Source organism: Eurytemora carolleeae, unplaced genomic scaffold (genome assembly GCF_000591075.1).
Source record: "Eurytemora carolleeae unplaced genomic scaffold, Eaff_2.0 scaffold45, whole genome shotgun sequence".
Lineage (NCBI taxonomy): Eukaryota > Metazoa > Arthropoda > Copepoda > Calanoida > Temoridae > Eurytemora > Eurytemora carolleeae.
Window position 1 is genome coordinate 28,477 of NW_019396182.1, and position 27,350 is coordinate 55,826.

General features: G+C 32.2%; 1 protein-coding gene across 2 annotated transcripts in view; it reads right to left on the reverse strand.

The window, feature by feature from the left end:
• Positions 1-1,637: 1,637 nt before the first annotated feature.
• The window catches only part of LOC111697440 (protein spire homolog 2), a 40,241-nt gene continuing 14,528 nt past the window's right edge, over positions 1,638-27,350 (reverse strand). Inside the window, exons 5-28 of one of the 2 annotated variants that reach the window (XM_023467463.1) lie at positions 25,521-25,638; positions 23,623-23,691; positions 23,363-23,423; positions 22,959-23,058; positions 22,502-22,567; positions 21,855-21,936; positions 21,350-21,417; positions 18,457-18,549; positions 14,142-14,215; positions 13,938-13,996; positions 12,949-13,015; positions 12,722-12,782; positions 12,323-12,398; positions 11,764-11,796; positions 10,430-10,526; positions 10,040-10,184; positions 9,592-9,732; positions 9,059-9,120; positions 7,634-7,709; positions 4,918-5,103; positions 4,625-4,815; positions 3,241-3,304; positions 2,957-3,004; positions 1,638-2,667 (exon numbers count right to left, since the gene is read on the reverse strand). In XM_023467463.1, the coding sequence (XP_023323231.1) occupies positions 2,575-2,667; positions 2,957-3,004; positions 3,241-3,304; positions 4,625-4,815; positions 4,918-5,103; positions 7,634-7,709; positions 9,059-9,120; positions 9,592-9,732; positions 10,040-10,184; positions 10,430-10,526; positions 11,764-11,796; positions 12,323-12,398; positions 12,722-12,782; positions 12,949-13,015; positions 13,938-13,996; positions 14,142-14,215; positions 18,457-18,549; positions 21,350-21,417; positions 21,855-21,936; positions 22,502-22,567; positions 22,959-23,058; positions 23,363-23,423; positions 23,623-23,691; positions 25,521-25,638 (2,130 nt within the window). In that variant the 3' untranslated portion in view covers positions 1,638-2,574. The remainder of the gene's footprint in view (positions 2,668-2,956; positions 3,005-3,240; positions 3,305-4,624; positions 4,816-4,917; positions 5,104-7,633; positions 7,710-9,058; positions 9,121-9,591; positions 9,733-10,039; positions 10,185-10,429; positions 10,527-11,763; positions 11,797-12,322; positions 12,399-12,721; positions 12,783-12,948; positions 13,016-13,937; positions 13,997-14,141; positions 14,216-18,456; positions 18,550-21,349; positions 21,418-21,854; positions 21,937-22,501; positions 22,568-22,958; positions 23,059-23,362; positions 23,424-23,622; positions 23,692-25,520; positions 25,639-27,350) is intronic. The other variant, XM_023467464.1, reaches the window with a different exon arrangement.

Consider the following 27,350-nt stretch of genomic DNA (forward strand, 5'->3'; position numbering starts at 1 on the left):
TTACAACCCGAATTATGTTTGATCAAATAGTCTATAAAATATAAAAGATTTACACAATCAGATTGCAGCTCCATTGTAGAAATATACATAATATATTTTTATAAACAAGAATTTGTGATATAGTGTACTAACTAGAGATGTAGTGAAGAGCAATTTTATGCCTGTTTTAACATACCCTTAAAGGCCTATCTCCTTCGTTAGGGTTTCTTTTAAAAGTATATTTTGAAATTCTGTATCTTAATCCCAGGCTTTTTACGGCTTATCCATCTCTATAAGTGTAGAAACCGTCCATTCTAAATCCTAAGATTGAGATCTTAAAAATGTAAAGTATCAATTCAAACCTGAATAATCACTGGCTTAAGAAAGTTTCAGTTGGTTCGCAATGAGAAAAACACGTCGTAAAAATTTGATATGATAATAAATGTGTTTAAATATCCTTTACATTTAAAACTGCTCAAATAAACTCACAATGGAACAATAAGCTTGACCAGATCGAAGCATGTATTCGGACAATGCAGAAATTAAATTGCTGTTTCATTTTGCTTCATCATTCCTTCACTGCAAACCCAAATAAGTAAACTCTAAAGCAAAATTCCAACAGGATTTTGCAAAAAAACGCCTATCAAATTGCAGTTTTGAAATGTGCCTGTCCAAGGCTTAAAAAAAATGTATGCTCGAGTTGGTGCGGTAAACCAAAAACCCAAATCTCTGTGACACTTCAAAGTCGACACGGTCTTAAAATCTGATGAATAACTTTTATAGTTGTCTAGATAACTGTGCCTTGGAAATCAAACTAATCATGTTTGATCTTATTTTACAAATAAAAATCCAAACAAAAAATCTATACCAAAAAGAAATATATTTAAGATACAAAGGTTTTCCCCTCTGAAGGCAGAACATTTGGGATTAACCATTTATCCTCAAATTTAAAAGGGTCCATATTGGATGTCGAGATCAAACGTTCAAGATTAACGAACACAAAATTTCCAACCTTTGGTCAATTAGTTTCTTTTTAGAATACTTTACTCTTCAATGCTGATTTGTAATAAATATCTACTCAACATGTTTTCAAAATTTGCAATATTCCTCATATTCAATTATATTATACAGAACTCTTGATCCCATCTTTGTTCTGAGAATTATTTCAATTTCTGATAAATCACCAAAGATGGAGTTGCGGCTTCTTCGCCCACGCTATCCATACAATTTTTGAAAGCGTTCCCGCATTTCATTTAGAGGAACCGGTTTCAGTCAAATATTTTACATTACTGACGTCATTTGTGCAAATATGCCTATATAAGGTTAGAGTGATGATTAGCTCAGTATTTGACTAACTCATGATAAACTTGTTTGAGTCAGGTTGTCTTGAAAATTATTGAAAATAAGTAAATATTTTACACTTTAAAATATTTATTTCTGTGAAGAAAGATACTTCTACGATAAGTCTCACAGCCTGGTTTTTACCAATATGGTCAAATATGTAGATCACATACCATTGTCCATTACATACATTAGTGGTAGTGAAATTGGTTGAATTAGTAACAATTAAGTTTTTAACAAAGCGGTTGAAAAAAACTTTAAAAATTACACCCATTTTTTAAATTCATTGTCAGCAAAACACCAAAGATTAAAATTAAAAACAGAATCTTTATAATAAGGCAAAATCAAATTAAAAGATTTGGACTGAATTGGAACTTTTTTCAAAATTAATTTGGGCTGCTTTTTAATTCTGTCTACATACGGGTGATTTGTTCTTAAAGTATTTTGCAACCATTCTCGCTCTTTTCCACGCTACGCATTTAAAATGCGTAAATGATTGAGAATCTTAAACAATATAAACACAGATAGGACAAAAGAGAGAGAGAGGAAAAGTTTAGTAAAAATAATGCAAAGTAACCTAGTTTAGAATCCAGTCAATTGAAATTAAGAAACCAAGATAAAGGTTACTTGATACAGATTAGAATGGTAAGGTAAGAATAAACGTATGTGCTAAAACGAAAATAGATTTAAACGTTTGTCCTATCTGTGCGCGTAATCTGTGTATTTAGTCTTTTACAGCTTGCAGACTTATTTAGAAGAACTATCACAGAATTTAGCAGATATCCAGAGAAATCAAAAACAAAGATGATCCCAACTTATAAAACCCGTAGTAATAAAAATATAAGAGAATTTAAATTTTAAACCATTTATAGAAAACTTTAATATTTCGACCTTTTGAGTACACACTTTATCATATTTGAAGGAGGGTAAAATAATAAAACTTTAAGAAAAGATTTGGAAGACGGATACACAATGGGTTCAGATGGGTCAAAGATCATGTTTTTGTTTTTAAAAGTTCACAATTCACAATGGTTACTGACATGTACTGCTTAGAACGCATTCCATATCACGCTTTGTTTCAGTTTCTTTCACTTCCTGTATATTATCGGAACCATTCATATTCACATGAAGGCTATTCATTGTATCCTGTATCTTGTGATTTGCTCATTGTATCCTGTATCCCATTAATCTCTTCAAAGTATAGTGCATCTTATTTTCTCTTCACTGCATCCTGTATCTCTTAAATCCTGTATCTTAGTATATCTCTTGTTTATACCCAGGGCTGAGTTGAAGATATAGAGATTTTGCCATCTGCAATCTCTGTGCAGTTTTCTGAGATCTGACAACCTAATAATACTTTATTTTATTATCAATTCCTTATTTTTTTAAATGCAGTTTAATGTAAAAAAAATTAATTCGACGAAAAAAATTGTGGAAGTGCATATATACATATATAAAGTAGGGGGCAAAAAGAAAATAAGGATTTAAAAAGAATTGTTTAAATTGTTCTCCCCTTCCTCAAAGATTTTGATTGTTTGAGACGATTTTATAAAAAAAAACAGGATTTATATAACTGCATGGCTATTCATTTTCAAATATCAGAACTGTCCCTTAGAGGATAAAAAAATGGTGTTACCTGTAGAACCATCTCCTTACAATCCGTACATACTGTCAGCAGTGTACCCTGAGAAAAAAAAATCGGTTCTATTAAAAAGAACATAAATATTCTCCCCTCTTTATCTTTGCAACCTGATGGTGTAAATCTTTAATATTTCAAACATAGCTTATTTGATCTAACACAATTCATAGTTTGAAATATTTCAGGTCTACCACTTTGGGTTACAAAGATATACGGTTAGAAAATCAGAGATTGTGGCAAAAACTTATGAATAATATAAGATGTTTGAACAGTATCTTTACCTCAATACTTTCCCGTCTACTCCTTGTATCCTCACGAGACAAAACTCTTTTTAATTCTCCAAATCTAAAATAGTTAATTTTATAAAACTTTTTTCTTTCTGATCAAAGATCTAAAGCTGTTGGTTCAAGCTTTTTTTCTTGTTTCTTTCAATTTATAAAGTTATTATTCGAACTAAAAAATACCATTAACAGAGTATCAATGTCAAGGGTGTAATGCAAGGAAAGTCAATTGCGGTCGTGTTGATACCAGTTCTCTTTGGGCGGAATTTGTAAACAAAAATAGATGCATCAGTGTTCGTTTAGTATCCCAGGAGGTTAAAAGCATTAAATTTTAATAATTTTGATAATTCACATAATAGTTTTCCATGAACAGAATATTTCATTGTTTTTTTTTTTATAAGAAAGATGGATCCCATGTCAGGCTTTGACATCCGTCTTGTGTTTACATTATCGCACAGAGACAGTACACTGCAGTACAAAAGATGTGTACACTTCTGAAATAACTTTCCTTGCATTACATCCTTGATCAATGTAAACTAAAATTAATGACTATAAATTTCAAATTCAAGCTTTCTTATTAAATTAAGACGTTTTTGAGAATAAATAAAAAAGATGAATTCACATAAAAACTGCAAATATCCTTTAAATCTGTGGCTTGGTTTAAATGTAAACCTACAAGGGTTTATGACTGCGCTTGAAGTTGCAGAGATAATTTGAATACACCGAAACACAATCTTTCTCTGAGCAATGATATTGTTAAAACAAATTCGAAATATAAGGAAGACGATTTTTCCGACTCAAATGCCGTAGCCTTTTCTCAAGATGCATGTGTACACAAGATCCATTTCCGCCATGAAGTACACACATGTAACCCTTGCTCCTTCTTTCCCCGCCTCACCCCTCTATAACACATCCCAGTCAGTCAGGTTAGGACAGTTGAATTAGTAACAGCTCCGACACAGGGAGCCTCTTGACTCCTTTATGATGATGACGCAGATACTCAATTAGCAGCAGACAGGCTTACCCGAGGGTTCCCAGTTTATCATGCACTCCACTTCTAGAGACAACATAATCGCTCAAATCCAGCATGATAAAGCCGCGATCTCTGCCTACTAGGTTGGATAAGCCCTGTTGCCCCAGTTCCTGTTGATCTGCTCCACCAACATGAAGCTCTACAACACTCCCATGAAGTACCATCAAATATCCATCATTAATTCCTTTGTTAATTTCTAAATCAACCAATTTTAACTCCGCCTTAAATGCAAATATTTCAAAACACTCGTTTTTTAAAATAAATGTTAGAAATATCCATTTTAGATCTCTTTATTTTATTATAGTGACTTTTTAAAGTCAATAGATATATATAAGCAACATTTAGACGTACCTAGCACTGATTTTTGTAGGTCCTTGACTTGTAAACATAGGAAGGGAAATTGGTCCGGCAAATGAACTTCTAGCACCCTCCCTTGAGGCTTCTTGGCTTCTCCGTCTAGGGTTCGGGGAGGTTGGGGCGGAGCCAGCACTTCCTCCACCAGGGAAAAATGGTATGTCTGGAGTTGAGCTTGAAACTCCATCCTAAATGAAATGTGGGTTGTTTCAAAAGTTTTAAACAGTTAGTTGTCATTAGAGATGAAAAAGAGAAATGATTGAACTCTAATACATATGCTTATTTTTTACCTGTTGAGGTTCAGGCGAAAGTACCGGTGTATGTGGAGAAAGAGCAAAGGCTGGGACGGATGAGAAGTGCTCCAATGGAATCCTCATTTTGTTGGAGCACCTGGAGCAAACTTGTTGCGAGCAGAGCTGACAACGAACTCCCCAGACCAGGAGAGAAAACCTAGTTCTCATGCACAGAAAGCAGAGCTGAAAAATAGAAAAAGTAGAAATTACTCAAATAATGATGATATACTAACATTGGAAAAACTCTTTGTCCTCAAAAAGTGTAAGTTTCATATATCTAACATGAAAGTAAATGTGTGAAGGTTAAAATATGTTCTAAACTATTAAGCTGTTTTCTGAACAGCTTGAAAGATATTTTCTTTCAGAGTTTAGAAATGTTAAACATATTTTTATTGTAAAATGAAACATTATTGAATCTCACGGTTTTCCTTTCATGAATTTAGAAAATTTCCCTTCAATCTTCAATAAAAAAACTAAAAATAGATTCTAAAAATAAACCAATTCCTTTGAGAATGAATCCTAAACAGATTTCCAGCAATTGATTAATCTACACTCTACAGTATAAGATCAATAAACCTGTATTTAGTTCTAAATATAGAATACAAATTCACCAGTAACATAAACTGAGAGAAATTTAGGTTAATTTGAACAAAAACTAAGAAAAGAATTTGTTTGGAATACGTCCTTCCGGTAATTTCAGGATTTACAGGAACTTTAGTTATCATATCAAGAAATATTCATATTTTTTTAACTCCGATATATTCTGCAACATCTATTAGTATATACAGTAATTTACATTCCTCAATTAAACTGCTTGCATTTAAGGTTATAAAGCAGGCTGGATAAACTGTAGAGAAAGTTTTAATGACATTATCTAACAGCCAAGAAACTGTTTTCTTTGTAAACATACTAAAGTTGTGAATGCGGAAAAAGTAAAGGATTTAGATATTCAACAATACAACTTCACTCTGTTTTCAATTCCTTCTCATATAATTGATGAGTTAGAGAAAAGCATGTTTTAGAAAAAGACAAAGAATTTACTCTAGTCGATCTCTGTAAGTTTTTAAAACCTATTTCCAATTTCCAATCAAGTTAGAACCGGGATATTCTTATGATATAATTATATTTTCTTTGACTCTGTATTCTTTCCCTACCTCAGACTATGCTCCACTCCCTAGTTAATCCCACTCTTTGGCCTATTATATTTTTACTCCCACACCCCTCTACAGATACTCTGGCTCAGGTTGCATTCATCCCGTTTGCAAAGTATTTTGCAAAATATTTTGCAGAGTTTACCTCATATGTTTGTTTATTGTCTATCTGTCATTGTTTTCTAGACTATATGTATCTTTCTAGATATCTCTCTGAATATTAAATTATTCATTCATATATTTATAATTTTTACTATCTATCACAAACATTGGGATTACATGAAGATGCTAAGACGTTTCGTTAACGCTGTATTTGAAAGTGAACCTTTCTAAAAAAACAGGAAAACACCAGAAAAATAAACATATTGTCTCGTTTTTGTACAAACGTCTGTTGCATGCAGATATGATTTATTTTCTCGTATAATTGGTGACCCTGTTCATGTTTGTTGAGAGTCCCTGTCTGTATACTGATGTGCATAGTTTCCCTGCACATTAGAGTTTTCAAGCTGTGCTTCCATACAAACCATGGTTCCTCTAGTTTTAAAAATCCCCAGGCATAGAAAAAGAGCGAGCAAGAAGAATAAACTGTTCCAAGATGCATAGGTTGAATATTGGGACTGGTTGCAATAATGTACTTATCTATATATAATATTTATACTGATAAACAATCATATATAGTTAAAATTTTTGTTTATTTCGTTGAAACCTTTTGCTGGCTTTTACTTGAGAGGGAAAAATTGAATAAACTTTTCAGATGATTGCAAACTTACCCTTTAAACCGGGTTAGAGAACGTGGCTGTAAAGTATAGACAATGTTCTACGAAATTTAAAAAGATTTNCGAGAAATGGGAGTTTGAATTCTTACTAAACCAAAACACTGATATATTAACATTTTTGCTTGGCTATTTGACTGTTTTAAAGATTATACCATAAACGAAGGATCATATCAACATATTGAAATGATACTTTGAAAAGATTGGATTAGAAATCTGAAACTGTTTGAGTCAATCGATATTTTCTTGAGTGTGAAATCAGTGACAGAAATAAATATTTAAAGTAGAAAATAAATCGAAGCTCGTGCAATGTAAAATAAATAGTAAACATCACAATTAACTACCCCCCCCCCCCCTTTTATGAAACCTTTTTCAAAATAATGACTTCCTTTAGCAATTCTAGATTTTTTCTGCTTAACTAATTTCTATATATTTTTGTTGATCGTCTTTAGCTATGTTTGTAAAATTAATCATATTTACAGATTCTACAGATTTAACCTTTTCAGGACGGATTTAATTTTAATTATGGTTATTATAAGCTACTTATGATAAGTAAGGACCAAGCCATCTTTGTTTAAAATCTTATCTAATAATGCAAAAAATGTCGTTCCAATACAAGTAGTTACAGTTCGTTCACCATTAGAACACGTACATTCCTAATTCTTGAAACTGAATGGGAAGTTGTGAAACTCAAGCATAATTCATGGCAGCTCATAAAACCTTGTTCAGAGTTCAGGTATAGAAACCCATACAACGAGAACTACAGGAGAAAATATAAAACACACTAACCTTTCCCTTCACTACATCCTCCTTGAGATTGTTATCTAGAGGAATAGCTTCAAGTTCTGCTCTACTCAGCACAGACCTGGAGAATGGTAGACGGTTTAATATTTTATTCATTGAATATTAGTGGATTTGATCGTGTCAAAAAATCTGGACACTTTTTTGATCCTCAAACATCAATTTAACGAGATAATAATGAATAAAAATTATTGTATCTCTTCAGCTGACAGTACACAATAATACCCTATTCATATGAGTCTTTTTCAAGTAAAAATGTTTTAGTTTGTAATGAGGTCGAGGGTTTGAAAAGTATAACATGGAGCAAAGATCTCCTTCTAAACATGCCGACGAGGTTTCCCAAACCAATTATAACTCAGGTTATGTCAGATGTGGGGTTAAGGTGGAGGGGGGGGGGGTGACTACACACACAGTGGATGGGAAAGTTGTAGTATCCAAAATAGCTAGTTCAATAAATAAAAGTGACTGTTGCAGGAAAAAATGAGCTATAAGACATTGCTATACAAATTTTAACTGACCTTTTGATAAAAAAATGTCTGATGTAATCCATATTTACGAACTTACGATTTTTAATCGTAATTTTTCTCGAAAACTAATCATCAAGTTTCTACAAGAACGAAAAACAAAACATTTTTTAATTCCAGATTAAAAAAACGATTTTTTATCAGATTCAGGTGCTTTTTAATCTTTTAAAGCATTATTTGATTCTAAGGTCACTAAAACTTAGGTGACAGTATTTTAAGTAAAATTATTAAATCAAACGGAATATATCTGGACAGGGAAAATAAGGATTGCTGCAATGTATGAAAATAAAACAGTTATGATATTAAACCCGATATATAACACCCACTGTGGACACAAAGAACAGGTTAGGATAAGAGGAGGAGGAGAGGGGGGGGGAGGGTGTTTAATATGGAGGAAACGGAAATTTGGAACAGATATTTAAGTATATTAACGGATAATACAAAACCCCCACATCATGGTTCGACAATGCCAGACGTGGGTCACAGGTGATACAGGGGACAGGGGACAGGGGAAAGGGGGACGCAGGGTCAAAGAACAGCTATTTGTAGGGAAGGGAGGGAGTTGTATGTCTGTAGGCTAGAGTTAGGGTGGTCTACTTTATTTTTGAAAGTGCATATAATTTTGATCTGTGACGGCGTGTGAGTATGTATAATGTATAAAGATGAGACGAAAATGATGTGATAAAGATCAGAATAGAAAAGAAAAGAATAGAATAGAATTGAATAGAATTGAAGTTAAGAATAGAATAGAATATTAATCTGATAAGAGCTAATTCTTGGATAAACACGGATAGGATGGTTCAAATGATATCCTAGATATAGAGGAAATAAAATTATATGCATGGTAACGTTATTCTTGATTTTAAATATTTTTATAACAATTTTCTACCTTATATGAACAACTTCTTCTAAACTGAGTTCTATGGTCTGTAAAGCTGAAACCCAGTGTTCCTAAAAATTAGAATATTAAAAACTTTCATCCATGATTAATTATTTACTTCTAGGTTTTCTTTAAGTTGATGCAAAGCTTTCTCATTATATTCAAGGTTTCTGGCAAAAAATCTACAATGCTTGTCGCATTGTTTTAATTTCTAAAAATACTTTATTTTTGTGTATTTATGAAATGCAGCATTTTACCATCAAACCGCATGGGTAAATTCTTTAAAAAAATACTTTTTCATATTTTATAAAATTAAGAATTTTTTCAACAACTTTTTTCTGATAAAATTTCAGTAACTGAGTTTTGCTACAAACTCAAATTTTCTAATTTCTATATCTTTGCGACGTAATGGCATAAACCTTTGATCATCGGGTTGCAAAAATATAAAGGGATTACAAACTCAGAGTTTGAGGATAACTCAATTTCTTTAACGTCCCTATGCATAAGGTTTTATCCACAAAAAATATTAAAAAAAAACTTACTGATTTGATAAACTCCGAGTGTAGCTTGGCGTGCATTGTGTCCGTATTGATGTTGTAAACTGGATTTTCATCAATACTAATCTTCTCAGCATTTTCTTCATTTTCTTCCTCTTCATCATTCCCAGGGTCCACATTAGAATCCTAAACAGTTTTTCAACTGTTATTATTGGACCATATTACGATTGCACAAACCACTAAAGGAACTGAGTTTTTGTCACAAACTCTGATTTTCTAATTTATAAAACCAAACCAATGTCGCACACCTTTAATATGATAAAGAAAATTCAAGTTTGTGGCAAAAACTCAGTTTCTTTATAAACAAAAAGCACCTCGGATTCCCCATCAATTGAAATCTTACTGTTTTGTGTAAAGAAAAAGAAACACTAGGAAGTCCCAAAACTTATATGTATTCTTTTTTACATACAAAGTAATATTAAATTGAAATTACCAGCGATGTCGAACTACTAGACAGGACGGAATGAGGAGAGTTTAGCTCCAGGTCTACTTGGATTCGCTGTTTCCGGACTCCAGGTTTTCTATCCTTCTTCCTCAAATCTAGAGAGAACTGTTTACCAGGACCAAGTTTCCGTGTACTACTCCAGGTGCAATACATTAATTAACAATTCTTCTAGATATTTAAAGTTTAACTTATCAAAAAAAGGCAGGAGTATAAGATATATGCAGTTCTAGACAAGCCTCATCACTAGAATTTCATTGTTTGTAACCAAAAATCAATTTTATCATTTTAAAAACTGTGTGAGCATAATCAGCGATTTCCTCTGACAAAATAATATAAAAACAAATTATTTGATTTAAAGTTAATGTATTGTATTCTCCCCTGGTAGTTGAACGAGTTGGAGTCTCACAAACAGATACACTGTGTCTCCTCTCCTGGTTTAGAAGGGAAGGTCCATGAAGAATTAAATCCAAGGCGACTAAAAAGAAAATAATTTTTTTCACAGAAATTATATTTATAAATTAAAGTGAAAAATAAAGAGAGAAGAAAAAATTCCCGTTTTCACAAATTAAAAAGATAATAAAATAATTAGAGTTTTTACTGTACCAATCTATATATCCTATCTTCTTAAAATATAAAGTAGTAAATGGTGTTTGTTTGGATGTCTGATCATAACTCAGAAACCCCTGGACCAAATTTGTCTCAAATTTTGACTAGAGAACTCGGTAGAAACATGGGAATATTTTTAGCTTAGTTTAAAGTTCCAAGTTGAGTGGGTTGGCTTTAACGGGGAAAACTTGGTGAAATTTTAAAAAATCGAATTTTGAAAAAGAAAAAATTCATATTTTTAAGGGAAAAAAATTCTAATTTTTTAACCTATGCTACCTCCCAGATTACCCACGGGTTCCCTAAAAAGTAATTTCTGGTTGTTTAATTTTATGTCCGATCATAACTCATGAACCCCTTGACTTTAAGCGAAAACTTAAGTTTCCTAGCAAAGCTGGTTTCTACAGCTATTAATTAGTAAGAGTAATCAATTTCTTAATGTATGCCTCTATTTATATTTAACTAGCTGAATGGCCCGGCGTTGCCCATGACAAAAAATTATATTTTTTTAAAACCTATAGCACCCTCCGGCCACCCATAAGTGTCCACAAAAATGTTCAGCCCAATCGGTCCAGCCGTTTGGCCGGCTATAGACAACATATATATATATATATATATATATACGAATGTCTTGTTTTATTATATAGATGACAAATAAACCACTCTTGAACTTATGATATCGTATATATTAAGTATAACCCTTGACCCAGAGATGAGTATGATGACTACAAAGGACTGTTAACGTAATTTATTTGAAACTTCATTTAATAAGCGATTCAAATCATGATTGGGTAATTGTAAATTCACCAAATTTGCAAATTTGGCTTTTTCTTTTCTACAAAGTATCTAGGGACCATAAACCGGTTAAGCAAGAAAGATTTATCCATTCAAAAATAAAGTAATTAATCTTAAAAATGAATAACGCTAAGAATAAAAATTACGTTAAAAATCCTTTTTGACCAAATAATGAAAACTGAAAATATGTGTTCTGAAATAGAAAAGCTCTTTTAAATCAGAAAAGATTTTAAAAAACGAAAACAAAAAACTTAAAAAGCATTAAAAGAGGGACAAAATTTATAACACCAAAGAAAACTAACAGGTTTTCTCACCCTCATCGTTCCCCATATTCTCTCCCTTTAGAACTAGAACACAAAATGTACATTTGTACATTTGTATAGTCGTATATTTTCACAAAAGAGAAAAATTTATCTAAAAATTCTGTAGTCATTCTTTTTCTGACTGTGCATTTTTAATCATTCAGTATATAAAAATATAACTCAAAAATACGTTGGTTTTTAAATTTTCTATGAAATATATAAATATAAATATAGAAAATACCTTTTATAGAAGTTAATACAATACATAAGAATTGGACTTATTTTGATTGCTTGCTTTATCTACTATATTTGTAATTTATGTTTATGAATTGCGAACTTTGAGATCAAATTTTTACATTTGACTCGAAATTACATTTGCTAAATAAAAAAGGCGAAAAATCTAGGATTTTTATTTAATCAACCCTTGCATTCGCCTTTTCATAAAACAACATTTGTTGTTCTAATGTTTGTTGAGACACTTTGTATGTTGTAGTTTGAAAACATTCGCAGCAAACCCCAACCCTGACTCCTTTACTCGGATTAGGATTTGGATTAAGTTGCATTATCTTACGTTTTGTGTGCCAATTCTTCTTTTTCTCTCGTTCTTCATTTCCATCGTCACTCTCATCATCGTCATCCTCTTCATCCTAATCATATTTTAATATAACCTCACAGTACCAGGGATAATTTTGATTCAAGCAACATACATAATATACATATAATATGTTTTATAGTATAATTGTTATGTAATATTTAAAAATCAAATATACAATTCATTAGCAAAGCTTGGAATCTTTTTATATTTTGTGTGTACTATAAATTTTAAAAGAATAGCAAAATCGTGCTGTTACTCCATTTTAATTCATCATTATTTTCAAGCATTTTCTTTAAATTGATTTGGTTGATCTAAAATTGAACATTTCTTATGATCAATTTTCTTTATTAGTGATCATAAAAAGTCCCCCTTTACCTCGTCTTCACTAAAGTTGAGAAGGCTGTCCATCAGATCCTGGTCAGGTTGAATCACACGCCTAGGATACAGGATACAGAATACGGAATATAGGAGATGCGTTTATTTATAGAATATAGGATATGGGAGATTGGTTGATATTGAATACAGGGTGCATGATACATGATATTGGTTGATAAAAAAAAACATGATTATGGTTTATACATATATATTGAATCAAAATCAACCTGTTTGATAATGGACTCGGCTCCCAATCCTGAAAATTACATCGACTGCTTTCTAATCTGGTACATTCTAAACAAGAAATATATATCAACATAGAGCAAACCATATTAGTCACAACAAGCTTTAAAGGCTGGACAACCCTGATAAAGTATCAAAATGTTTTATTTGCGAAGAAATGTTCCCTGATATCCAAGAAGAAGCATAATAAAAGCTTGACCGGCATGCCTAGCTTTTTAATTTAGATATGGATTGAGATTCATTTCTGCTGCAAAAGATTGAAACTCAATATTCAAGAAAATGATAAGATAATCTATTGATGATCTCCCTATGGCCCTAAATTTCTCTAAAAGTAATCTCTTTATAAACTTAAATAACAGATCCGTCACTTTTCAGATTTTGCCTCTAGGCTGAAGTTGATTTTCAGATTGATAGATGGTTTATACATTATGGGAATTCACGGCGCTTCGTGCAATCACTCTTTGAGCTAATGAGACGATGTTTCAATGTTAATTAAGTTATAAGATTTTATTTATTGCAAGTTTTGACCAACATGCATTTTTAAATATCAAAACACAGTAGTCCACAATAAAAAGAAAAATCAGTCCTCTGAAACAATACTTAGTCCAAATTTAATCAAATACCAATATACTAGTCTGCTTTTAGAACAATGCGGTTAAATCTTTTGGACTAGGGACCGGATTTAATAAATCTTTTGGACTAGGGACCGGATTTAATAAATCTTTTGGACTAGGGATCGGATTTAATAAATCTTTTAGACTAGGGACCGGATTTAATAAATCTTTGGACTAGGGACCGGATTTAATAAATCTTTTGGACTATGAACCAGATTTAATAAATCTTTTGGACTAAGGACCGGATTTAATAAATCTGAGCCAGGTCTAGAGACCGTGCAATCACGTACTGTGAATAGATGATTCAATATTTTACTCTTTCTTCTCTTTTCACACTGTTTAGCTTCTAATTTTGTTACCTATAGGTCGAAGAGTCGGCCCTGCTGTCTTTCTTAGTCTTGTTCTGCTCTGATCAGACCTGTAATAATTAAATCAATAATATAATAATTATACTTAAGCTACCAGTAAAAATAATAATTATAATAATCTGAAGGAAAACAACAATATAATAATGATAAAAGTATGTTAATTGTTTTTATAATCATAATAACAATAAAACCGACCTAATAGACTCCATAAGAAGTTCAACTGGAGTAGATTGTTTTCTTGGTTTAAGCTGTAGTTTTCTCTCACCAGCCTTAATAGATAAATAGATAAAATAATAAAAACCAGATTGATTGATGAAATCAATTAAAAGGAAAGAAAAGAAAAAACGAGAAAATTTGAAGAAAATGCATCAGAAATAAACACTTCTCTCTCTATGGTAACAAAAGCGTGACTGGAATGGAATAATTTAAATTGCAATATCAGAAATAATAAATTTTCAATAAATTATTTCAAACACAATGTGAAAAAATCTATTAATAGCTAGCATAGCATGTATATATTTTTATTGTAGTAATATATGCAAGATTGTCTATACGTTTTAGGTCATGTTCCTCCAACCCACCCCACCCCACCCAACCTTTAATATGGTGTATTCATCGTATAAATACCATACCATCTTCGTCAGACACTATAGCCTAGTGTTTCGTCTTCTACATTTCAAAACTCAATATACGCCCTTCATAATTTTCAAACTCATGTTTACCCTTCATGCCCTTCGTCCCCCATAAACACAAAGTAGATTTTTATTAAATGTACTCACGAAACCTCGAATCATGAAAACGTTCTTTCTTATAAATTATAGACCGAGGAATGGATGATACAGATGTACCAGTACCGTTCTTTCAGGGTTCAGATGGGGGGTGGGGGGAGTTGAAAGAAGAAGAGATTTTTTTAATATTTCAAACTCTCGACAATTTTTATAAATAAAAAGCTTATGAAATTTTTGATGAAGAATATTTTCCACTAAAAATGTTGAGCGCATTCCACAGCTCGACCTTGAACCTGAAGAACACCAACACAACGACTAAACACACACATTCCTAACACACAGAATGCACAAATTGAGCGCATAAACTTCGCGTGCACTATCAACACAAAAGGTAAAAACAAACTTCCATAGTGCACTTTTGAATGCTCATCATAGATTTAACTGCATTTATTTGATTTGTATGCTTGGGGTTGTATGTAGGTGTGGTGTATTGGGATTATGTGAATGCATACTTAATATAGTTCTCAACCAAAAATTGCTTTTAATTACAATTTAAGTTAATACAGTGATAAGCTATAATAACAATACAATGAAGACGACTTTCTATTTTAATTTTGATTTAAATCAAGCTGTTAAAGAGCATGAATACACTTAACCATAGAAGTCAAGAGAAACTGTCAATTAAAAAAGCTTCTCTTGGATTACTTGTAAACTTGTAATTCGAAAAAAGCATGTTGACAATCAAATCTTGAATAAAAAAGTCGTCTTCATAACCACTTACCACTGTAAAATTTGAATTATGGGTCAATGTAGATAAAAAACAAATCATTATTATAAACCAATTAAACATTAAACGCTGATAAAAGTAAAACTGGATGAGACAACAGGAGGAGGGGGGGGGGGGGGGGTTTCCTTGACCGTTTTAAAACGGACCTCAAAATGGACCTCAAAACGGACCTCAAAATGGACCTCAATGTATCGAAAAATCCCCTCTGTAGATGCGTCTATAGCGATAAAAATATTACGCATATCATGATTAATTATCCCTTGATATGATGTCATAATCTTGAAAAGACACTAATCAGGTTTTTATACTGGGTTACTTATATACATATATATATATATAAATGCACTATATATTATATATATATATAAATGCAGCTTTGTATTCATGTCATTATACTAATTAATCCCATCAGTTAGAACAATATATAAAGAAGAGAATCGAGTAGAAGTGGATCGTAGGAAAGAAGTTCTTCTTGCAAGAAAAGGTGTACTTAAATTTTTTTTAAATTTTAAAAGTGTATGTATATGTAAAATGATTTATCATACTGTTCTCATAAATAGCAAAATACAATGTCTGAACGAATAATTGCTATTGGTATGAGAATACATTCCTGTGGTTTATATGAACCCAGGGCAACCAGTTAAATGTGGACTGTAAACCTTCCATTGAAACTATCTGAGTGGAAGAATGCATTTACTATTCTCGTGTCATGTCAAGCTAGGAATGAAAAGTAATTTTCAAGTTTCGGATTTAAAGTTAGGACAAACCAGAAGTAATGTAGTACAGGGAGAGAAAAATGCGAAAAAAGTTGAGAGAAAATTAAAAATAATATTTAGGAGGAGTAAGGTTAGATTTTAGGAGGAGGGCAGGAAGTAGGGAGTTTAGGAAAGGTATCAGGATAAGGTTGAGGGTAGAGAAAAGGGAAAAGGAGAGAAATAAAAGTGAGAAAAGTGTGGAATAAGAAAATTGTGGAATAAGTGAGAGGGCAGAGGGAAAGACGGAAAAGTGCAAAGAGGAAAAAGTGGAAGGAAAGAATGAAACAGGAAGGAGGTTTAGGGAAAGAAAATGGAAGGAAGGTGGAGGGAGGGACACGCAGGAAGTTGTGGGAAAGGAAATCGGTGAAAGGGGAAGAAAGGAAATGATGGTAAGGGATAAATGTGAGAATGAAGGGGACAGAAGGCGGAAAATGTAAAAAAGAAATGGGGAAGACGGGAGTGGGAAGATGGTGAAAGAAAGATGGAATGAAGAAAGGGTGGAGGAGTGGAGGAAAAGAGTGGCAGGAGGGGGTAAAAAGAATGGAATGAAGAGCGGGTTGAAGATGGGACGAAGGGAGTGGGAGGAAAGTGAAGGAATGATAGGATGAAGATGGGTGGTGGAGGAAGTGAAGAATGAATGAATTTAGCGGAAGGAAGGTGAAAAAAGGATGGAATGAAGGAAGGGTGAAGGAGGGGAAGAAGAGAGCGGGGGGATAGGTGAAAGAAGGATGAAAAGAAAAGAATGAAGTAGGAGAAGAAAGAAGTAGGAGGAAGGTGAAGCATTTCAGAAGGAATACTGGAATGGACAAAAGAGTAGGGGGGGGGGGGGGTCAGATTGCTTTCACAAACAAGATGAAAATTTAATACAGGAAACTTAAACTGTTTACTCCAAGTAAGCATTAAACAATGGCTGAACTAAATAACATTTTTGACGGTTTGAGTTTTATAAGGTTTCCAGTCGGGGGTTAATATACGAACGGATGTTTAAAGGGGAAGATTAGGTAAGGTCTGAGAGGGTTCTGAATAGTAATATATTATGTAAAACATGAAAACAACTTGTTTATGATGGTGTCAAAAACACAGCCAAACATAACAAAGCTACAAATATTACTTGTAAGTAAATGTACTTTGACGTGGTGTGTGCAGACGTGTAAGCAATAATTAATAGCAATTAGTTAACCCTAGACCAACGTCAATACCTCGTTTGGTTTTAAAACAATAATTGTTTCATCATTATACCTATATACGAACTCTGGGAAACCCTAAACATAGCGGAAAGTTGGTCAGTATTAAATTGTGGTATTCACGGATGACTTAATTGATTGGCGCATTGATTGATTGATTGATGGATGGATGGTTAGATAAGATTTCCAAGCATGCAAGTAGATTGTAATAATAAATGAAATCAGCAGGATATGCAGTGCACTATAGGCAGGATACACACAATACATATCTATATATATGAAGTTGTAATCTCTGTTTGGGAGTTTGTTTGTTTGTACGATCATAACTCAGAAACCCCTTGATCGATTTGCCTCAAATTTTGATTGGAGAACTCGGAAGTCCCACGGGAATGCTCTTAGCTTGGTGGGTCGATTTTAATGGCGAAAATTTAGTTTCCCGGTAAAATCGTTTAAGTGCGGGTGAACGGCGGGAGTAACTTTTAGTAACCTTGGCAGCGCTGGGTTCCCAAGCAAGTATATATATTATATATATTACATATCATGAACCATGGATTGAGATGCTCGGAGTGAAATTGAATCATAAAGTATTTAATAAAAATAAACAACGAAAAAAATGAAATAATTGTAGACTTAATTTTTATTGAAGATTGTCTAAGGTTGATAATATTAACATAAATTAGTTCTTTGGTTTCGAAATACAGAATTAGACTGAAATCAAGGTATGAGTTGCTGATATCTAAAAGAATTGATAAACTAGACAAAAACTTGACAGAGCACTTAAGTTTTAGAAAGTAGTAAAACTGTATTTTGATAAATAAGCCTAAAACCAAGATCTACGGAACTGATTTACTCTTCAAAATCTGTTCTCCTCGTAGAATTTTTCATTAATAATTTCTTAGCTTTCCATCCACCAAAACCAGACAGTCTTATCTAATTTCTATTTCGTAAACCAACAAAACAAAAGCATAAACTATGCTTTCAAAATAGAAATCACAATCATAATTCATAATTTGAGTTTTCCAAAATAAATATTTTTTTACTGGAATAAATTTTTACCGGTTTCAGTGGGGGCCGAGATCTTATGAAATCCAGAATAACATCATGGGCATCCTTCTTTAGTGTTGGGGGTAACCTGCCATCAACAAACACCTAGATAAAAGATAAAGAGTTAAAATATCGTTAAACTGTACTGTACTGTACTGTACTGTACTGTACTGTACTGTACTGTACTGTACTGTACTGTACTGTACTGTACTGTACTGTACTGTACTGTACTACTGTACTGTACTGTACTGTACTGTACTGTACTGTACTGTACTGTACTGTACTGTACTGTACTGTACTGTACTGTACTGTACTGTACTGTACTGTACTAAACTGTACTGTACTGTACTAAACTGTCCTGTACTAAAATGTACTGTACTGTACTATACTGTACTGTACTAAACTGTACCAGGATTCCTCAAATCTTTCTTTAGATAAAAAAGTCTCTCTTCCCTGAAAGAATACTAAAACACTCTGTTATAAAAGGATTAGCAAAAATAGAAACATTTTAATGTACATTTTATTTCAGCTCTTTGTTAAGAACAAAAGGGCAAAAATCCTATATAATTTAGTCTATAATGATGCGCTTCAGGAATGTAATTGGAGTGATGTATGATGGATTACTCTTCAAATATGTATTTTGATGAAAAAACTAGAGTCCGATAAAAGTTTAAAACCAGTTTTAGAGGGCATATTCGGACATGTTAAATTCTGCAAAAAGAATCCAATGTATCATTAAAATTAAGCAGCTCGCACTCTCCCAATTAAACCTTCCAAGTTGAACAAAATTATGTTAATAAAGTAAAATTATGTTAATAAAGTAAAATTATGTTAATAAAGTAAAGAAAGTATAAAACCAAAATTAAGTCTTTACAGACACACATGGAAGAAACTATGAGATGTGTTATCTTTACTTGAGACAATGACATGTTCCAGTTAAGTTAACACTGGTTCAACTGCATTTAACAACTCATCATCTACACTCAACACAGCACTTAGTTCTTACTTAGTTCTACTGATGTTAAATCCCACTTTTCTATATTAATGTTTCTACATTTAAAAACATTTTTAATGCAATAAGAAACGAGGCTACTGCAGTTAGCAACATTACAGATCAACGCAACTATGTATAATAGTGCAGATAAAACAGTTATACTGTAAGTTCTGTTAGCAAAATTGAATTTACAGATATAACAGTAATATTGCAGTGAGCAACAAGTTTAGAGTTGCATTCGTAATTCTGAATAGGTAAACTGTCCCATTACTGTTTTTTCCAATTCTCCACTGCACACATTTACATCAAATGTTGCAACTAGGGTTTCCAGCGAACGAAAACTTTTGCGAAAAAATGCAAAAATTTTCGTTTACATTTCGCAAACTTTTTCGCGAAAAAAAATCCGCGAAAACCATAGCTGCAACAATTAATTGCACAAAAAACTTGTGGAATTCTCTGCTCTGACAGATCAGCATTAGAAGTTTTAAGTAAATCAAAATAAATAATTTTTCTTCCGTATTTTTTTCGCCAAAATTTTTGCATTTTTTGCGAAATTTTTGTTTTTTTTTGCCAGCGAACGAAATGCGAAATTAATTTTTTTTCGCGAAACGATCTACATTTTTCGCTGGTAACCCTAGTTAGAACTAGTGTTGGGTTTCGTTCCCATAATGAACGGTACGTTTTTGAATATTAACGGAAGATAGATTCAATGAACGAACGGCAAACATTGTTAATTTTGAAAACTAAGAAAGAACGATTTCTGAAATGTTTGTCTTTTGAACGAGTTAAACTAACCATTAACGAGCGGTTTAAAAAAAGTCTGAACGTGCCATGCCTTAGTTCCAACAGGTTGAAATCTAGAACGAAACATTTTTAAACAACAACACTGCGTAAAAGCATACAACACTACAATTTAAGCTTTAACTGTAATTGTTTCTCCTATATACCAACTATATACCAACTACATACCAACATGTATATACTACCTACACACACGATGTAACATGGAAACCATAAAGTACTGGTTCCTTGGAATGTTTATCATTGTTTGGAAAGATTTTAAATCTATCATTTGAAAAACTGAATGTACATTCGTTGGTTCAACACCCCCCCCCCNGGTGGTTCCCTATCCATGCTAAAGAGTAAATTTATCCATATCACTCTTCTAAACAACTTCAATAGAAACGTTTTACGTTTAAATTCGAAGAAATTAAATCCATGAATTTAAATGTGCATTAAATGAAGGATTGTTGTTGTTTTAAATATGCGTTCATAAAATCTTTATAACAATCATCTATCGTAGTTCAAGCGTGAAAATATTTGCTTTGATCTTCGATCATGTGATTACTTTTAATAAATAATAAAGTTCACACACAAAATTGGGTTATTGGATTGAAAGGCTATTAGAACAAACTATATTTTTATAGATCTTATTTTCAGATAATTGATATTTTGATTATACGCAAAAGCTGATGTTCACAGGAATTGAGTCTTTGCCACAAACTCTGATTTTCTAATCCCTTTATCTGAGCAACCTGATGTTGTAGACCTTAGATCTTAAACTATGAATTATATTATATCAAATAATCTAATATTGAAATGTCAAAGGTTTACACCATCAGGTTATATCTTCTAGTTTAAGTCTATATTTGTCAGGTACTTATTTTACACCATCAGGTTATATCGTCTAGTTTAAGTCTATATTTGGCAGGTACTTATTTTACACCATCAGGTGATATCGTCTAGTTTAAGTCTATATTTGGCAGGTACTTATTTTACACCATCAGGTTATATCTTCTAGTTTAAGTCTATTTTGGCAGGTACTTATTTTTAAAAAGGCTGGAGAAGGGACCCTTTCTTAACCTTTTTTCGTCTTTTCTGAAATATTTTTGAATAAATTTACTAGATTACCTTGTTTAGTTTGTACCGTCGTGATCTAATATCATCCATCAATATCTCATAGGGAGTCAGTTCATATTCTAAAACAAGATGCTTAAGCAAATATTATAAGCTTGGTAACAACTTTGTTTTAAAAGAAAACCGTAAAAGATGCAGGGTTACCCACAAATGATGAGACTTTAATAGCGACCTATATCTCTTTCAATATTAACTTTGAATTTGACCTTCTATCTTGAATGTAGTCTCGTATAAATGTTAAACTAAATATTTTGCCAAAGAAAGAAAAGAAGTAAGATTACAACTAAACCAGAACAGGAAACCATTAAATTTCGGTACAGTCGTCGCTGAAGTCTCATCTTTTGTGGGTAACCCTGTATGATGAAGCAATTACGATTCTTTTCTAGTTCAATAAAAGAATACGGACAAACCTTGGGACCTATGAAACATTATAAGAGAAAATGGTTAAATACAATCTTGGTGACGTGAATATAGTTGTAAATTGTACATGTAATATTACCTATTGGGGTTTTAGTATACTCTGTTTTCTTCAGTTTTAATCCACTCCTGAGCTCGTGTATAACTTGAACCCAGAGTCGGGCCTGAACATAATCAATCATAACTCCAAGCATGGACGAATCATCAACTTTCAATCAGACATTTTGTGTATCAGGGAGGTGCAGGGAGCAAAGGGGTGCTCCATAAAATCATTTTTGGAGTTGCGTATCTTTGATATCCAAAATGCTAGTTTAAAATCTTGCGTTTTTTAATAAAAATGCGGAAATGAAAGTAAAGAAAGCATCATGACTAGATATATGTGGAGGAATTAGTATTCTATGATACCAGGAATTATAATGAAGGTAAATTTATCAACACTATTCTTCAGTGTAGAAAATAATTGGATATCATTTCTTTTGTACGTGAGTAGCGAGCAAAGGTTCAGGGTTCAGGGTGTTAATTCAAGACAAGATAAGAGAGGAGGCTTAACCAAAGATAGTTTTTGATACATACTATAACGTGCATAATAAATGGAACTGACGGAATAGAAATTGTACAATTAATGAGATTTTTCTGACAATTTCTTGGCCAGGAGACGCGGCTAGGAAACTGCAAGAGGCGATTATTGTAAATTTTATAAATGAAAGGAGGGGAGTTAGATTATCTCACCCAGTCTTGAAGCTCTAGTTCTCCTAGTTCACTATCTACAGCTGTGTCTCGTTTAGACCGGGAAACCTAGACAAAACGTTTTATTGGCCTGAAAACCGTTGCACTTCATGGATCAGGGTTCAACTTTTCACTTGGATCTTTCCTGGTCCTATCTTCTTATATTTCACCATCTACTTTACCAATTCTTTAGTTACTATTCTTAGCTTTAAACAAATTTAAAGTCTTTAGACTGTATAGTGTATATACTGAGGCAGTGAGGATGCATAAATATAACAAATATCTAATTTTTATCGACAGACAAGTTTCTTATTACAAATCAGAGCTATTCGATTGATGTTTGAAATGTACCACAAAAAGTTGTAAACAAACTCTAGGTTCAAGTAGCTCATAAAAAAGGTTTGAGTTATGATAAAATACATAGTTTGTAGTGGAATATGTAAATATTTTCATTGTTTACCTTCTCCATGAAAAATGATAATTCTAGAGCTTCAGATACCAAAGCTCTGCAAACAGCCTTAAAGTGGGATTCAGACTCAGTCGGCAATGCTAGATGATTCCTGCACAGATACATTTAATCAAATCAAATTCTAGAAATCATTGAATTAAAGAAGAAACTACATGTTTAAAAAAATCCTTATTGAAAATACGAAAAAGATATCATCAATGCTTTTTTTTGCAGTTTTTGGTCGAAAATTTAAAAAAAACAATAGTTTATAATCTTATATTCTCTTATGCAGAGATTGGAGCACCATTTAAGTACCATTTTTTGGATGAAAACAGTTTTTTTTCAGTGTACAATACACACATTTATAAAATAAGTAGACTATAAATAGATGTTTAATAAAAGAAATGACGTATTACCTGCACAGATTAATAAGCGTTAAACTGGTTCCAGATTTATCTGTAAATGCAGCAGATTTATCTAAAATGTAGAATTGTACGTATTTATAGTTTTAAGATAATTTAAGATAAAAATCGAAACAAATCGAAGGAAATCTTGAGCTACATTAGAAATTTAGGACTTAAACAAACATCTGAATTATTGAAAAATATGTACAATAATTTAATTAGATAATTTTTGGTTTGTTATTGTTTAGGGTTCATGTATATATATTTTATACCTTTAGCGTCATCTTCATCTCGTTCTATCCCCTCATCGTCAGTATCAAAGGTATCATCCAACCCTTCGTCTAAAAAAGTTTAATGAAATGATACTCAGATTTCATGAATTAAACGATTATTACGATATTTATGCCTGTATCAAATCTTTGATATTCATTAAAAATACCGATTTATTGGAAAATCTTGATAGATCGCACAAATACTTCGAGTACGTTTAATCTTGACAGTTTGGATAGTTTTTCTTCAAATCTGATTAAAATCATTAAACAGTCTAAATACACTATCTCTTACTCCTAATATTAGGAAACATATTGGAGACTGAGGACGTCTTGTTTATATAATTAAAAGAAAATATGTTTAGCATTGTATAGATCAGACATCTTTATTTACAAGGTGTAGTATTGTATTACAGGTTTAATCCAGGACAAAACTGTATTATCCAGATGAATTATTTATAGAAATCTATACTGAGAACTCATAAATATACATTGTATATTCTTATCNCGCCCTTTTCTCAGATCTGCCTAAACTGTGCAGACCAATTTTGCAGATTTGTGAATAAAATAAGCCGGCCTGTCTTTGTCTGCACATCTGACCTGAATACTAAAAAATGGCGCTAGACAAAAGAGCAAATTTTTAACCGGTTTTCAAAAGCTCCGGGCCAATAAAGGGCTTAGACAATTGCTCTTCAGATTGCGGGAACTTTGAATTCATTGTCTTATTGTCTTAAATCTTCCATTTTTACTAAGGGTTGCATTTAATGGTAAGGAGGTCACGAGGTCCTTTATTACTTGAAAGTATTAATTTTTAAAAAGTCGGCTTTAATTTTTTCACATTTAAGTATTCAAATATTTACATAGAACAAAATCAAAATACTAATTTTGATTTTTTGTTACGAGTCAATTCTTGAACAGATTTGGCGCGGTCCGACATAATTCAAAGCTGGAAGATTTTTACTGGAATTTTGTAAATTTCGCGGTTAAAATCTGGCAGCAGTATAATTTTAAGTAATTGCAGACCTTTCCAGGCTCTCTGCATACTTTTTGCAAGGATCAGACAGCTCTAGGCAAAACACTGGAAATCTTTGCAAATTTAAAATTGATTTTATTTCAACAATCCATCTTTATAAATAAATGCCAACTAACGAAAGCTATAAATAGTAGGAAAACCATACAAGGAGACCAATTTAGTCAATAAACAAAAACAGGCAAAAATTAGATGTTTCACCGAGAGAAAATTTTGGCTTCATTTTTCGTAATTGTACTATTGTGCTCATGCATATTCGTGTTACTTCTGTAAATCATTGCTTAACACATATTTCAGCACAAATCTGTACTTATTAAATACAAAACTGTACTTATTAAATACAGAACTGTACTTAAATACAAAACTATACTTATTAAATACAAAACTATACTTATTAAATACAAAACTATACTTATTAAATACAAAACTGTACTTATTAAATACAGAACTGTACTTATTGAATACAAAACTGTACTTATTGAATACAAAACTGTACTTATTAAATACAGAACTGTACTTACTAAATACAGAACTGTACTTATTAAATACAAAACTATACTTATTAAATACAGAACTGTACTTATTAAATACAAAACTATACTTATTGAATACAGAACTGTACTTATTAAATACAAAACTGTACTTATTGAATACAAAACTGTACTTATTAAATACAAAACTGTACTTATTAAATACAAAACTGTACTTATTAAATACAAAACTGTACTTATTAAATACAAAACTGTACTTTTACAGTTGCCACTTTGCCATTTAATAAATGGTTGCTGTTGGAAAATTATAATCTAGAAAAATGACTTAAAAAATAAAATACTTGGATTTTTTTCCAATAACCAAATATTATAAAACCTACCTGCTGAGGTCATTAGGTCGATAATATTCTCCAGGGCAGGACTGAGTTGTCTCTCCTCATCTAGTTTGAGACCGTAATCTAACCCATTAAAGATTACAACTCCAAGCTCAGCGACAATCTACAATATATTTAATTCATCGTATTATAAAAAGTTTTGTTTATGTTAGACTGATCGTACGTCACATGGATGTTTTTCTTTCTTACACGAATATTCTTCTTTTCATTCATAAGTTTACATAAACCTTTCTTTGAAGATATTTTTCTTTTATTATGAACATGGTCACTCTTCATCCATCTATCTAACTATCTAACTATTCATCTATCTATTTATCTATTAATGTTCAATGTTTGTATGTGTCTACGTATTAAACTGTAATTTCATACAATTCCTAGAATAATTTATTCTCATTGATTTCTTACCCAGGGGTTAGAGAGTGTATGTATAATGCTTATATGGGGGGGGGGGATGACAGGGTAATAGTGAGAGGGTAGGGGGCAGGATGAGCAATTACTTCATGGAGAGAGAACTGGAAAATAGTTATACAAGTGAAAAGGAATACTGATATTTTAATTTTTTTTTCAATCCTTATTTCTTGGGAGAAAACGCATGGAAGGGCAAATATGACAATGCTCGATTCCCAAAGAATTGTCTTACAAGTATGAATTAGAAATCAATATTTATAATTTTGAATATTTATTATTTTCAATTGTGGTTTCTCTGCAGAAGTGACTTGCACATTTCTACTGCAAGAAACATTTAGGAATTATCACAATTCAACACTTTTAAACCTTGAAAAACAACAATTTCTTCGATTTTATTTATCAGATAAAGGTTTGGAACCGTTCTCATATTTGCTATTGAGGGTCTCTTGAAATGACGCTTACAGTCTCATTTATTCGAATTAAGTGGGGGTGGGTATCATAAGGGTAGTAGGTAGCATAGTTTCCTTCTTTTACTTCATCCCTCATTTTTTTCCCTTTATTTATTATATTTCTGTAGCTTCTCTAGCCATTAGCTTTAACTGTATACAACAAGATGGTTGTCGAACAAAAAGGAAGGAAGCAACAAGTCAACAGGAAGTAGATAGGGGTGGACGCTCTATGTTTTGAAAGGAAATAATGACAAGGGGTGTACTAAGTAGAGGGCAAGGTAGAGAGGGGGGGGAGTAGGGGTATAAGTAAATTTTTAAGAAGAGCAAAAGAAGAGGTTAGATAGATACTAGCAGATTTGGTAAAAAGAGGAAGGTAATTGAGGATGATGGAAGGTGAATGAGAGGGGATGGTGAAAGAATGGTAAAGATGTTTAAAGGAAGGAAGGCAAAAGTAGGTCTAGAGAATGGTAGAAAAGAGGGGTAGAGGACGGAGCTGGAGGGAAATAACAAGGGATGGGAGGGTTAGAAGTTAGACTGAGGAATGAGGGTGTGGTTGTGTTAAATCTGTAATGGTCTGTAAAGAAATAAAAAAATACAAAATGTAATTTATCTACAGAAGTACCTAAGGGGTCTCCTTGTTTATTTTAGTTAAAATATTTTACCTTTGTTTAATTAACTAATTATAGAGTATTACTTTTTGGCTATAGTTTCATTCCAAATCTTCTTGTTCTCATATGGATACTACAAATTAGGATTTAAAAATAATTTTGTTTAACTTTTGCCCAGGACNAATATATTTCCTGTGACAGTAACATTTTCTGGTCAAGTTAATTATAAGAAGTGTGACAATAAATATAAGTAATGGGAGGTTTTTTTAGTGGTTTTCATGGAACCTATTTGTTCTTCGACAGCATTTTACCAGATTTGGAAGAAATGTTTTTCTAACAGTGTAGAAAGT